Below are 15,701 nucleotides of genomic sequence, written 5' to 3'. Positions count from 1 at the left end.
GCAAACCTGGCCTGTTAGTGTGCCCTGAGGACCGAAGTTGAGAAACACTGGCCTAGAACAAGCACACATTTCTGGCATTCTCTAAATGAAAAAAATGGCATCTTTCTAAATTACTATTGGGTGGAAAATGGTCCCATACCCAATGCCAAAGCTTATACTCACTTCTTCTGACAAATGCTTCAGGTACCCCTCCAACAAATTTAGGATTTCTGCAAAATTAGGAGGTTCTGGACCAATGTATACCAACTGGCTTACAGCCTTCTGAGTAAGGCGATCTGTAAGACACCCAAGGAGGCACTGCTGAACTTAAAACCAGCAAACTGCACAAACTCTTAATTTTTACTTCCAACTTTCCCATTCACTGCAGCAAAACTAGCTAAAGCATAGATGGTCCTCAAACCCCACAATCACACAAGTTAAACAAAACATAATTCCCATGGAATCAAAAGATGGCTGCAATTATCAAGGATGCTTTAGAAATGTTGTTCTAGATCCCATGGGTTGTGCACCTCACAAGAGATTTTGATCTGGCACTATTTACACTTTAACAAGCATATTTATTCTAGATACCCTTTCACACACTCACTAGGACAAGTGAAAATCCATCTTAGTTTCCCCTTTGTTCTACCACCTTCCCCACCCCTCCTTCTTGTTAGTTTCCTTATCTGTTCTCTACTCCTACCTTTCCTGTTCCATTTTCCTATCTGTTTATGTTCTCCTGGAGGGCTCCCCACCTGAAACATGCATAGCTCTACACACAAGCCAATGAAAGTGTAAAGAAATCTATTTAGTTTGTAAAAAGAAAAATGAAACAATGGTGTGCTTGTTCCAATCCCCTTATACCATATTACCCAAACAAACAATAATAAAAAAATAGTGGCAATCATTTAATCGAACATCATAAATAATGTATCCAAGTCCAATCAAATAATTTTCAACCTTGTGAAAAAAGTGAGAAAAAAAATGTGCTCAAACAAGCCTTGAAGGTAAAAAAAAAAACAATAAAAGTGATTGTATCCTTGGGGCTGCATTACACTGCCAGCCCCTCTCTTGTATTCAGCTATACCACACTGTATACGTTTATGTGGGAAAACAAAGCCTCTAAATGCCATTTTTGCAGATATCTTCAGGCAGGTCACGTAACTCCTGGCCGCTGTTTTACTTCGATCCAGGCCTACAGCAGGAGGAGCTGAGATCTCCCGGTTACCTCAGCTGGGAGGTTACATGACCGCTGTGCTGGCCGCTCGGCTCCTCTCACTGTAGCCCTTAGATGGGGGTGGAGAGTGGCCGGGAGTCACATGACAAGCCTGAAGATATCTGCACAAATGTTATTTAGAAGCCTTGTTTTCCACATACACTTAAACTGTGTATTATAGCTGAATATAAGAGGGGGGCTGGCAGTAATTTTTTAAAATGTTTAAATGAATATTAATAGTGGCAGGAGGGGAGGGGCAACTCACACACACAGATTTGACAGGCAGGGAGAGGAGGGGGTGCTGGAAACAGGAGAGCACATAGTACGAGGGAGAGGACAGACGAGAGAGCGGATGACGGAGACACATATCCTGACCACAATCTATTAGCTCAGCAGCCATTATAAATGTGGTCTGCTCTCATGGGGAAGTCAGGACAAGGCAGGATCAAACAGTTATTGTAGGAGATAGAAAGGGGTAATTGAAAAAACAAAAACAAAAGCACTATGCTACAGCTTGCACATGGGACAGGAGCATACTTTTTTTTTGGGGGGGGGGGTAACAACCACTTTAAGCATGCAAGTGTTCATCCAAAGTAAGCCGTTGCCGATACATGTGCCCAGAGAGGTTCTTATAGAGGTCTTAACAGGTGAGTGAATAGCCTACATAAGCCACCTTTGGGTGAAATAGCCTCCAGGTGTGACCATCAGGTCACACTATGCTCTTAAGGTAGGTAATGGTGATGATTGTCAGCCTCTGGGCTCTTCCCTCAGTCCATACTTCATTTGATTCACTTGATCCACCCTTCCATCCATGAATCGCTCAGCAGGGTATTATCCGAATCCTAATCTCCCGTTAATAGATTTTTCTTAGGATAAAAGGAAACATTCATAGAGCAATATTGCTAAAAACTAGTCACATTTATTTAAAATAAAATATAACTGTTCACATTAAAAGCAACAGACCAGACATAGGGTAAATATTTTATTTGAAATAAATGTGGCCAGCTTCTAGCAATATTATGCTATGAATGCTTGCTAAATTTGATTTGACTTGGATATATCATTTATAAAGTTAGATTAAGTGATTGTCACTAATTTTTCTTATTGTTTGTTTGAGTAATATGGTGTAAGAGGATTGGAACAATCGCACTATTGTTTCCTTTATTTTGCACTCCTATAGTGTTGGAGCACGTTACCAAATGGTTGAAGCTGGTAAATGTATAAATAACTAGGATTAGGATTCCTAATAAATTCTTATTCTTTTTTTTCTGGTTTCCACACATAGCAGTGCATAGGTACTTTACATATACTATTTAGTTTGTAAATCCCACCACTTTATTTTCAGAATTGACCCATCAATGCTTACAACAAATATGAATGTATCGGGTGTGCGGATAAAGGCTCATAACTCCTGATGTTTAACAGTTAATAGGAGTGGGAGGGTTCAGAGTCATAGTACCTTGGCCTTTTATTTCACTTGTTTGTGTGTTCCTTGAGCTTCTTTAACTGGAAATAGTTCATGTACCTTTGTGACGCTGAAAATATGAGCTCAGAATTATTGCAAAACAGAAAAATGTGACAGACTTCATGTTTGTCTTAGGAAAAGCTGTCTTTTATACCAGCTGCTCTCTAGTTGCTTAGACAGATATAAGATGTATGCATCTAAACTTGCCTTACCAGTTCATACCTGCTTTCATTATTTTTAATGATTTATACAGTTGCTTTATCTTCTGTGATGCTGTAAAAAGTAGGAACCAAAAACAAAAGCACATAGCAAATACACTTAACAACACATATATAGCAAAAGCAAGACATAATAGCAGTAAAGTTCATAGCAATACAAATGCTCAGTCTATAGGCGATTAAAGAAAGAACTAATGTATATATGAGTGGGCATTGTACCCCTTGCCACACAATAGGGCAAACACATCTTAGTAAGTGCAGTAAATTGTATTGTATCCTAATAGTTAACACAAAACGAATTGCAATATGAAAAATATACTCTTGATTGAATGCTTACTTCAGTATTTTATGCAAGCCTTGAGTTGGTAAAAAAAAAAAAAAAAGTTTGGTGTACAGACAAGAAACTTCTCTTCTAATCATGTGTGAGTTTTGTTGTGTCAGATGTAGAGGTCTGCAATGTGTACAAACCTATATCAGTAAACTTTTAAAAGACAAAACTTGCTTTGTGGAATAGTGCTAATGATTTTACTGCAAGGAATATTCACTTGTACACCTACAAAATTTGCCTGTCAAATATCTGGAGCGAAATGGGTTTTGGATCATTTTCACCATTTCCGGGGATTTTTTTCAAAGGATATGTATTGTGTTTTTGTAGATAGTTTTAATTGTGAGTCACAATTAAAACTATCTACAAAAACACAATACATATCCTTTGAACAATTTGTGACTAAAACTAATACATGTTTACACTTTTGTTACAATTGTTTTAATACATACGATTTCCAGCCAGTGGGTGAAGCACTGGGCTTCTTTTCAAATGTTTATCAAGGTGATCTTAATGGTTTAGCCAAAATAAAGATCGGGAAGATTGTGACTTCAGCAAAGTTCCATTGTTTTCTGAATAACATTAACACTTTATTATTCTTTAAAGTAAATATGTGGCAAGCATATACTGATGCCAACTTCAGCTGCCAGATCTAATTGTTTTAACAAGATCCAGGTTCCTTGAATAGTGTGATTCCTTAACCTACAATCCCTGAACAGCTTACTGCCATTGGCTCTTTCCCTTCCACCACCTGACCCTTACTTTTGATTATTAGGGTAATCCATGATGGCATTGTAGGAAGTAGAAATCTTGAGTTTTAAAGCAGTAGGTGTGCCCAGTCAAGTCTTAGGTAAACGCTATACTTTTGTTTTTGTTCAACCCAGCAGGCTAAATGAAAATAAATATGCACAGATCACCATATTACCACAGCTGATGCCAGTGTGCTGATCTCCCTGCTGAGCAATTGTGTTCTGACTGGGGGACTACCCCCCTCCAGAACACACAGCGTTCACAACCATTGGCTGTCAGCGCTAATTGGATGCTGGTCTTCCAGCATGATTGTTTGACAGATGCCATTCATGAGACCAGCTTCTGTTGGACAGGGAGCTCCACACAAAGACCAGAAGTCTCTTTCAGACCATTTGTGGCCAGTGTGTACCCAGCTTTAAGCAGTGTAGAGAGAATGGTCATAGGCAGTCTTAAGCAGTGTAGGGAAAATTATTAAAGGCCTCCCAGGAGTGGTGAGTAAAGAGTGGGTGTGTAAAGTGTAAAGCATCAAAGCAAAATGTACAAAATCCAGATTTAATTTAGTTTAGACTATTACGTCCAACATGGAGCCTATCTGACATCTGGAGTGATCATGCTTATTACCCTCCAGGATCATTCCAGTTCATACTTAGTTTAACAGTATCAAGCCCCAAAAAAGTGGGGCAATTTGAACCCTTCTAATTTGTTGGCCTTTTATGATATAAGAGTCTTAATGCAATTACATCTGGACTTTATTTATTCTGCATTTTTCCTGCTTGCCCACAGAGTTGTGATAGTATTGTGTCAAAAGTGAGGTGAAGGAGACAGAAGAGTGTGGGTCAGATCTTGAAAACAGTGACCACAGGATCTGACCCACCACTTTCTGTCTCTCACACCTCACTTTTGACACATTGTTCTCGCCATTGTGTGTGCAAGCAGGAAATCACTATTTTATTTGGGGATCTTTGGAGATGAAGAGATGATCTGATGTTATGGCACCTATAGGTGCCTGCAATAAAAGGAAAGCATTGGTTTATTTTCTTGCTAAAGGTTTACCTTGAATGTATTTTTTATATAGACCAAGAGCAGGCTTGCCACCAAGTAAATGCTTAAATCACTTTCCTTTGGGAACAAATAAATGTATTTTATTGGTAAAATTTAAATATGACCTATATTAAATAAAATTATTCAGAGCTTTAGCAATTAAATGCTTAGATATTAAAGAATAAAGTCACCTGAAAAAAAAAATGCAGGTAAAAAATGTGCATTTATAATTTTTTATCTTAGGAGACTGCAGAGCATTGAATCTGCAATTAGCAGATCATGAGTGGCTCCAGCAGACTCTCAATAAAGCTGTCTGCTTGCACCACTTGTATGGGCAGACAGTTACTGGAGAGCAGGAAGAATCAATAAACTACCACAATGATCATCACCCTTGCGGTTCTTTAAAAACTACAAGCCATCTGTCACAATAACAGACGATACTTGTAGGTCATTCATTAAGAGATTGCTGTGAATAAATGAGGCAGCCATGTGGGTGGAGTCCTGCACAGTCATGCTATTTTCAAATTATGACAGCAAGTGCTGGGAAAATTTCCCTTACCTACAGTCACAATGGGGGGGGGGGGGGTCGGTGGTGCGGGGGAAGTTGCTGAACATGTTACATGTTACAACCTAATTATGAATGTAACATGTTCAGAAAGATGAACTTGTCCCTTTAACAACCTGAAAAAGTGCACTGTATAGTATGGATAGGATATTAATTAATAATAAGATAAAAATGGATGTGGAGATCAATCACAAAGAATCACCATTAATGTACATTGACAATACATTCACCCTCAATATTAGCTAGTATGTGAGGAAAACCGACAGCAGTTTGGAAGCATACTCTGGACAAAGTTAACAGTAAATGCAGTAACCAGCACTGCTTCCACAGCAACACAGTTGACAGTTTTAGGTCTAGAATGCCAAAACTAACATGTTTTGAAGCTCCACATCTTCCACAGAATCTTCCTATGAACATAATTGTTTATGATCCACAGTATTAAAGGTAACTTGGGTTCTTCTTACCACCAAATGCTCCCATTATGTAGGAACAATCTCCAAAGCTGACATGAAGTACTCTTAGTGAAACTGTGCTTTATTTTGGCATTTTATAACCATGCAGTTTGACTGGTACTTTATAGAAAGTCCTGATGGTGTTTTCTCTTCCTCATCCATCTGTCAACAGTTACTTTTGGGGCTACCTAAAATCACTCATGAACTCTTTGTAAAACAAGACTGACAAAACACATATTTGTGGATGGTAAAATTAAACTTTATTGTTATTTACACACGGCTTCCTATTCTGTATATGCTGCTAGATTTACCCACAAAATTCCATTGATGGTCAGAATAGAAAAAGTAAACTTAAATATTGTATTTTAATGCTGTCCTAGATACTGGAGCAAAAATACGGTTTGCCAACAATAACTTTCCAACCCTTCTGCTAGTTTTTTTCAATGTATTGTACTATATCCATTACAATAGCACTCACTTGTAACCTATAATCATCCCTCTGGTTGTAGGAAAGCATTAGTCAAGCACCCCTGTTTTACATTTACAGTACATATATTCAGTACATGACATAAAGCCAAGACATCAGAAAAAATAATAATTACTTTATGGTCTATCGTAGCTGTTGACTAGAGGTTACAATATATTTGTAGAATCTAACACCTGAAGGACCTTGAAAGATCAAAAAGATATGTGTAGTCTATACAGTACAACGACAATGGAGCAATCCAATTAACCCTTGGACCAGACAATGAAATTGCTTCCGCACAAACCAAAAGACAAATGTATGATCACATTATAGCCTTGTCACTCTTACACCCTGCTGTCCAATTAAATGAAACTCCCTGTATAATAAAACATTTCAAGGGCAACTCTGGCCAATTGTTCGACAAAAGTTAATACTTTTGTAAATTGTAAAGAAAAAAGTATAATTTTTTTTTTGTATCCTAATTCTGTACATGAACTTCACAGCATAGATTTGCAATTATCACTTTTAAAAGTATCACAAGAACTCTGTTCTAAACAAAAATGTTTCTGTACTCCCTGCTGATGGTGCTGTTTGGATGTCTAAACATAATCTATTAATTATTTTGTCTCAGTTCTTGAAACTAAATGAGTTTTATGGACTCTACAGATCAGGGGTATTTATCATCAGAAAGATGAAAATCTACTTAAAGTATATTTAAGTGTAAAATGTTAACTATTATAAGTATAATGACTACAAATAATCTAATTTCAAAATGTTATTTTGCTTATCTAACAACAATTCAACAAGCAGAAGACAGTGGTTTGAGGGTTGTAAACACTTAGGCTGGGTTCACATTGATGCAAATTGGATGTGGGTTTCCAATTAAGATGACAGGAGAGTGTGACTGTCTCTCAATGGAGCCAGTTCACACACCTCAGGTGTGGCCGCGGTCTGCACTGGAAAAGGGAAACAAAACAAGATATGGCGCAAAGAGTGGGTTAAGGGACGCACGATATTCAGTGAAATTGTTGACAAGGAAATAAGCATGAATCCTGGACTAGTCAAATCCCATTTAAATAGCAAAAGGTTCATGTAGTCCATAAAGTGTAATGTCACACGCTAGTGGCAGTTCCCTGGAGAGTGAAGCAATTCTCTGGAAGGTAAATGGAAGACAACAAGGTGTGCCAAGCTAAGTGTAGCAGATAAAATCAAGAAGGACATTTATTAAAAATTGTCAGCCAATTGGCTACTCACATGATGTAAGAATATACAAGGCATGGGTTTAAAAGAGAGTCCATAGTCACTCGGGGGGCCTGGGGTACAAAGCAGCATGGCAGGCGGTGAAAAAGCAGGGCAGAAGAAACAAGCCGGTGTCACTTCTGGCGTGGCTCAGAGTGCATTCTACGCTGGTTTCCACACTGCACAGCAGGGACCCCAGCCAGGTCGTCCATCTGCCCTGCTTGTACACCACCTACCATGCTGCTATGGACCCTGGGACCCACCGAGTGACTACGGACTCTCTTTTAAAACCTTGCCTTGTATATTCTTACATCATGTGAGTAGCCAATTGGCTGACAACTTTTATAAAATGTCCTTCCTGATTTTATCTGCTACACTTAGTTTGGTGCACCTTGTTTGTTTTCCATTGCACTGAAAAAAGGGTTCTGTGAGTCTTCTGGTCAATTTCAAGTGAATTCAGGCAAAAATTTGGACCTTATTCACACTTGAAACGGAGAACAGGGACGCACCTGACCCCCTGCAGTGACACGCGGCCTAACATATACTTAGTGAAGTAACTGTCCTCAGGTGATACACAGAGATAAAAAAATCCTCCTACATAAGCTGCACCTGTTTATCTGCAGTTTTCTCTTCTCTACATCCATTTACATTCTGGAACTTATAAAGCTTGTCTGAGTGTTTAGAAAAAAGGGGATGGAGAGCTGAAGTTGCTCTCTGCAGAGCTCAGTGAGGGGAGCTCTGAGAAGTTATTGAAGGGAAGGGAAACCCCCTTCACACAGCACACAGGAACAAAGCTTAGGCTGTCAATTACAGGCTGTGTGCAGGAGTGCCTCTTCACTGTCACGTTTTTTCTCTGTGTCAGGAAACTTATCAGTAGTGATTTATGCTAATAGCAGAGGAATGAAACAGCAGACAGAAATGTGTTCTTAATTAGGACAAGTACATACCATACAAGGGCATGCTTTGTTCATATTTTATGTCTGAGGTTTACAACCTCTTTAGGCCATATACTATACCATGCAAGGTTGATTAACAGTAGGGCAGATAATGTCTGAAGTTCTGAAGGAAATGGATGTAAACCATATATTAAAGTATGGACTGATAACACTAGGGAGGTCAAGTGCACAGGCTAAAACATTACTGTGTATACTGTGTGTTCCTCCTCTTGTACTTGCTCCCTGAGATTAAGTTATTTTTTTTAATGTAAACGCACTTTACAGTTCCCTGAATTACAAGCAGGCACTGCACACATGGTATTTTTTTTCACTAAAGACAAATAGACTGTTGACATTGCAAGGGAAAGTTCTCCAGGGCTTAGGGAATGTGGTGAAAATTCTTTGCAAAGAGTACCCAGTTATGTGCAATTAAAAAAAAGAAATAAAAATGGTACTTTTATTTGTACGTGATTAGCTGACAGATGTCAGTAGAACTTCCCACTGTGGAGTGTCATTGAAAGCACACATAAAATGAAGTAAAAAATGTATCCATTGCATTTTATTTGGAATTGGCACTATATAGCTACTTGGCACATTATATAATCTTGCACATATGAACTTTTTGGATCTTTTCTGCATTCAGTAAGAGTGGAAAAAATGTTTATTAGCTTTTGGAAGTTGGAACAATATATATTTATATTTTTACTGTTAAAGATGTTTTGGATATATTATTTATGATATCATTGTTTTTTTATTTCAATAGTTCTTTATTGAAATTTTCAGACGAATAACAAGTGAGTTGGATATACAATTGTTACACATCAGATGTTCTGACTAGAGCATAAGAAAAAGGAATAAACACAGTGGAACTTAACAGGTTAAATGTTACGGGAACTTATATTGGTTGTTTAAGTTTACAATACTAGCCCCAGTCAGAGGGGGAAGGGAGTTGGAAGGTGCGGGATGGGGGGGAGGAGGGAGGGGGTCAGGTAGAAAAGTGGGGATGCACCAGCGGGTGAGTAGGTAGGTTGTACGGTAGTGGAGCAGATAGAAGGGGGAAAGGAAGGCTGTAAGTTAAGTAGAACAGAAATACACATCAGTAAACCGTAATAGAGAACCCTCAATTGGTCACTGTGCATTTAGGATGAGAGAAACAAGAAGACCATTGAGCTAGAAATTTTTCCAAAGTAAAATATTTCTTTGCCACTACCCTCTCCATCTCACATTGGAAGTTTAGATCTGTTAACATATTGGAGATGGTAGGGGGTTCTGTTTTTTTCCAAAGTTTGGTGATGTTAAGTTTTGCCGCTAGGAGTACATGTATTATTACTACTGGCTGCTGTGGTGAGAATTTTTCTATCCCTAGGTGTAGTAAAGCTAAGGAGGGGTTTGGAGCTATTGGGGATTGGGCTATGGAGGGGATAAGGGCAAATACCTGTCTCCAATATGAGCTTAGGGATTTGCAGAACAATATCACTGTTTTATATGTACTTTTTATGAAATGTATGTCCAATGATATCATATATTCTATTCAGGTATAAATTATATGTTTTATTGTATGGCGCTACCTTTCAATATGAGGGTAGGTGGAAGTGGAGGGTATCTTTTAGGTGCTAGTTTAGCAGCTATTAGTAGAAGATAAGGATTAGGAGAGTAAATCCATAATCATTTTTGAATTTCTATCTAAAATTGGCCATAGTGTGTGTGTGTGTGTGTGTGCGCATTTAGAAAAGCAACCTTAGATTATAAGATCCTTTAGGGCAGAAATAAATGTGATTGTATAGTATGCAAGGCCCTGCAATATACAAGCACTAATATAAATTAAAGGCGCTATATAAATGCTTGAAGTAAATTTTTAAATTAATAAATATATATCAAAGTTGAACTATGTAACTATGTAACTATCAAAGTTCATGGGTTGCCAATGTCTATAGCATGACAAACACTTTTAGAAACAGGTGCTTTTTCATTGAACACTTTTTTTTCTATATCATAAACTTGCTAGATAATTTTATAGTAAGATCAATGTAAAATGCTACAAGTAGACAAATGTTTCAGCAATTTGCAAGAAATATCCACAGCCATTTCATGTAGTAGTTTTGAAACAATCCAACAGTCATAAGACTCTTCATGCCTGCTTTTTCAGAAAGACTTCTGGCTAGCCATGCAAGAGGAGTCTTCTTCAGTATTGCCAAGCTGTCATGAAATCAGTTTTGCTCTCTGCATCAACGCACTGTTGTGAGTGCAAGGTAAAATGTGCAGGTGTTAGGATATGATGCTCTGCATTAACAGTCACTCCTTAGTCTCTTAACCCAGAACAACTTTTGGTAAACTTCAGATTAAAAGTGAGTATTGCAATCAGAGTTGTTTTTTTTTTAACATCCAGAGGGACAAGAAAAAAACATTAGACCAGAGTTAGGCTTTAACATATAAATGGCCTTAAAGATACAGTCCAATGACACACTTATGTCTTTTCAATGGTTTGGCCTCTATCTAGTCTTTAAATTGGATGTTGAGGACCTATACTAAAACATGTTAACACATTAATCCTGGTGCTTTTTTTAACCCCATTTAATGCTTCATTGGATGTTTCCTAGTAAAACAGCAATGCAATAAGGAGATGTTTTAATGGGACTGCCTTTAAAAATGTCCCTCGACACTAATCATATCTGGCATAATGTATTGTAAGGTAGGAAAAATATATAATATACTAATTGGATTGGTAAATTTTCTGGCTATATTTTTCTGCCATCTGTTGTAAACACTCCAGTAATTTCAATACCTGTCCTTTGGCTGCCAGTGCATGCTTTTACACTGGTCAATGCCGTGGATAAATGCTGCTCACATTTAAAAATGAAAATTCCTAAAGTAATAAATTGGGACTGATTTTTGCTTATAATTGCCCTTTAGTATTTTTTTTTGTTTTTGAAAATTCTGCTTTACATTCCAGTGCTCTGTACTGGCATAGTTATGTGTTCTTTCATAGGCCTATATTGCAGAGGACGAGAGGACATATCAGGCCAGGTCTGTTACTGAGTGCTGGTTACTGGGTGCAGTCTATCTAGCTCCTATACAGTTGTATTCAGATACCAATACAGCTGCTGTAACAGGAAAGAAGTGGTAAGATTATGAACAGGAATTGTCAGTTCAATGTCTTTACGGATGCATAACTAACTATGTCTACTACTGTAGTTAGACTTTATGAGCTGATGAAAGTGATAATAAGCTGTCAAGAGTTTCACAAATTCACAAATTTCTAAATCCTTTAAATGTATAATCTTTTTAACAAATACTGTAATTATTGAAAATTGTATTCTTTTACCTCACTGAACTTTAATTAAAATCTACTGCTTATGATTTTTCTATTACAACAATATATCACACTGTAATTGGTTAAATTCTAACATAAACAAGACAGAAGAATAATCCAAAAAAATAATGTAGACTTGGTTACTACATCCTTTGACATTTTTACATTAGTTTGAAAAATTATCTATTTTTGCTCTCAAGTCACTAAAGTCTAAATATAATCCTACTATAATCTTACCAAACGATATGCAATTCTTTACCACAAAACCAAAGAAGCCACAATCTAGAATTTACATTAGCTGCTCCATACCAAAGCCCTTGCCAGGATCTCCCTAAACAATCATACATCCCAACAGTCCAAATGTTGGTGTCACAAAAGACTGGGAAAAGGAAAACATAAAGTAAAATATGGATGCTTTTTTATTTGAAGTAGACATAGTATTTGAAGTAGACATAGTTTGTAAAAACTTTGGATGCTGCTTAAAGCTTAAAGATTACTCAGGATTGAAGTGATGTTTGGTGTCAGCTGTGCGGGCAAGTATTCCTTTACAGCTGTAGCATTATTAAAGATACCTCAAGTAACTGACAGAGATTCTTTAAGTATGTCCTCACAAAATGTGGACTGTTGGGACGCATACAAATTCTCTATAGACTTTACTATGTTACAGTTATTTCTTTCTAAATGCAGCTAACATCACAATTTTAACAATTGCATAATACATGCAACTGTAGAGTAGTCTACTTCAGAATTTAAACTGATAACTTACCTCTGTCACTGAAGTCATCCACCAAGATAATTTCTTCTATGAGACTGTCTGGAGTTCTGTTAATCACACTGTGTATGGTCCTCAGTAGAGATGTCCACCCTTCATTGTGAAATGGAATAATAATGCTCGTATTTGGCAGTTTTTCCAAATACAGCTTGTGCTTGCAACTGAAAGAAATGATAATAAAAGAGTTATATCTAATAGTTAAAAAGTAGCCAGAATCACTAAAAATAGTGTATTTTTATTGACTAAATACATTAGATAATTTACTACTACTAGGCCAAGATTTATTCTGGTGGTAGGAATAGTAAATATAGGCAAACTTACACAAATAAATTGTATGAATACAAACAGATTTTAATCTCCACATTAGTGCCTGCATTTTCTTCATTAAAAATAATCTAGCAAACCATATCATAGAAAGGCATTTGTTAAAGGTTGTGTGTATGTAGGTCCTTATAACTAAACTGTAATTGAATATAAGTTGTAAACACAGTGAACCTAATTTTAATATCATGAGAACTTTTCTCAAACATTCAAATAGTTTTTCTGTGTTAAAGTATTCCTCCACTTGAATAAATAAGCAGTGCTGCTTTATTCATAGCTATCTACACTAAATTGATAAATTAAAGCTATCCATTGTTAAGCTAGTAATCTAAAAAATAAAAAAAAAAAAGAGCTTAATCTTATTCACCATTAATCAGGTTATGAGGGATCCAAAATACTCCCTTGTCTGATAATTATACACCTATATTTGGCAAATGACATCACTCAACATTCACATCCAGTTTTTTTTTACAAAAAGAAGCCAGATGAGGATCTGTCATTTGTGTTAGTAATGCAGTTGGATGACACTATTATGTCAGTGGGTCATCGTGTTTGAATCTGGATAAACATAGCTGGACAACTTGATTGATTTTGGGTTTTCATTGTGAGACATTGTTTATTTATTTTTATAGAAATTGTATAAAATGACTTTTTCACAGTGTGGGTGTCTTATTTACTTATGACATTTTTTGAGAATGAGTAAAAAGGGTAGCTCATACCCCATTTTCATAGGGGCAGATATCGGTGTCCCACATAATTAATCATGGATGTCACCCAGGATCTTCAGCCGGCTTGTTTAAAAACAGCAGGTAGTCAGAGATCTGTCATAGTGTGATGGGTCAAGATCATTTCCTGTCATCTTTACCCACTCTTTGGCTTTTTTTGGCAGTTCAAGGTTGTAAGGTAACGCTGGAATTGAGATGGTTAAAACTTTGGCTCTGAATACAGTGTCTTGGAATGTAGCTGGCTGAGGTGTAGCTGAGGCAACGATTTCCACAAAGCTGGAATGCAAGAGCAGGCCACATTAACCAGGTGTATTATGACTGAATTTTTGAAGGACTTGAGAGGGAAATGGTTATGATGGAAGAAGAAGAAGCCTGGACCTTTAGGTATGAGTCAGTCTGCGAATTGTTGGGTCACAGTATGTACTTGACTTCAGAAATTCTGTAGTTGTGGGCATGACCAGAAGATATGTAGTAAATCTGTCTGTGGTGTACCACACCATCAACAAGTATCCGGTACCAATTAATATACGGAATGTGATGTTTATTGCTGGCTTCTTGATATCTACTATTTGTAGATGAGTATGATAGTGTGAGAATTTTAGTCCTGGCCTGGGGTAAGGACTGTGTGAAAGTCTGATCCCCGTAGGTCTAGAAAGTAGGGTATGTTCTGCAATGATTCTGATAAATAGAAGTTTGTAGGAGAATGAAAGAGAATGATGGAAGGGACCTGTAGTCTGGCATTACTGTTTAAACCCAGGGAGAGGGAGTTTAAATAAGTGCATTCGGTAGAGAATTTAACAAATGTAAGATTTGGAGAATTCGTAGAGGTGCCAAAGGGAGAAAGCATGGAACTGTCAGCATTTCACTAGCTGTCAACCAGGTCAAGCTTTGGAGAAAATGGAGCACCAGATGTTTATTCTGGAAAAAATCAATATTTGTATTTCAGCACAGAGTGGTACTGTGGACATAGCCTTGTAAACAGTGTCTCACCCTAAATTAATTGGCATAGGTAGGAGAAAAGAAAAATGGACTTTAATGGCACGGGAAAACTCAAATACCGTTAAAATTGTAATATTTTATTAATACAAACTTTGATTAAAAATTTGTGTCCATATTACATCACATACAACAAGAAAGGCAATTTGCTGGAAAGCACCATCAACCCTAGTATAAATTGGGTCACTTCATGCAGGAAATATAGGGGTTATGCTAAAAATATGGGTTATGGGGATGAGGAGATCAAGCTTAAAATCCTGCTCGACACGTTTTGCAACAACTGCACTTCTTCAGGAACTTTGGAGTTTAAAGGATTTTTTCTAGACAAGCTAATAATAATAATACAATCAGCGTAATATATACACAGCAATATTATCTAAAAACTATACGTAGAGATTAACAATGGCAAAATTGCTGTACTTACAATGTAATAAATACAAATCTAAGAAGGCAAGTGGAGAAAGGCGGCCAGATGAACGAGCAAGCAGGTCCCCAAATTGTTGCTATAGGGGAGCATCTATGGACAACAGCAGGAATTGGTACAGTAAAAAATTTAAATAAAAAAGTGCCCCATAATGTGTATTGTAATTTACATGAGGTTCTAATGATCAGTATAGGGAAGGTAATAAATGGAATCACTATTACAGTATTAGAAAATAAGGGAGGGCACAAACACCTAGTGCATTTCCTTTAACACCATAAAAAAATGTTTAAAAGTCAAAAGCATACTCACCAACATGAGGGAATCAGAAGCTTATAAAATCACAACTCTAACATGGTGGATTCCAGGTCACTGTGTTAGGAAAGATGACGCGTTTGGGGAGACAAGCTCTTTTCCTCAGAGCTAATCCATCTTATAACAAAACATGATTTATATGGGGACCTGGCACACAAGCTCCTCCCCATCCTGGCCCTCATGAGTTGGA

General features: G+C 37.2%; 1 protein-coding gene across 1 annotated transcript in view; it reads right to left on the bottom strand.

Moving 5' to 3' along the window:
* GALNTL6 (polypeptide N-acetylgalactosaminyltransferase like 6) overlaps positions 1–15,701 on the bottom strand; it is a 1,801,337-nt gene that overhangs the window by 1,108,919 nt on the left and 676,717 nt on the right. The window contains exon 4 of the mRNA XM_082264335.1: positions 12,728–12,894. Within this exon, the coding sequence (XP_082120461.1) occupies positions 12,728–12,894 (167 nt within the window). The remainder of the gene's footprint in view (positions 1–12,727; positions 12,895–15,701) is intronic.

This window comes from Pelophylax lessonae (genome assembly GCF_965119305.1).
Source record: "Pelophylax lessonae genome assembly, chromosome: 1".
Lineage (NCBI taxonomy): Eukaryota > Metazoa > Chordata > Amphibia > Anura > Ranidae > Pelophylax > Pelophylax lessonae.
Note: the sequence above shows the minus strand (reverse complement) of the source record. Positions and strands in the feature narration are given on the sequence as shown.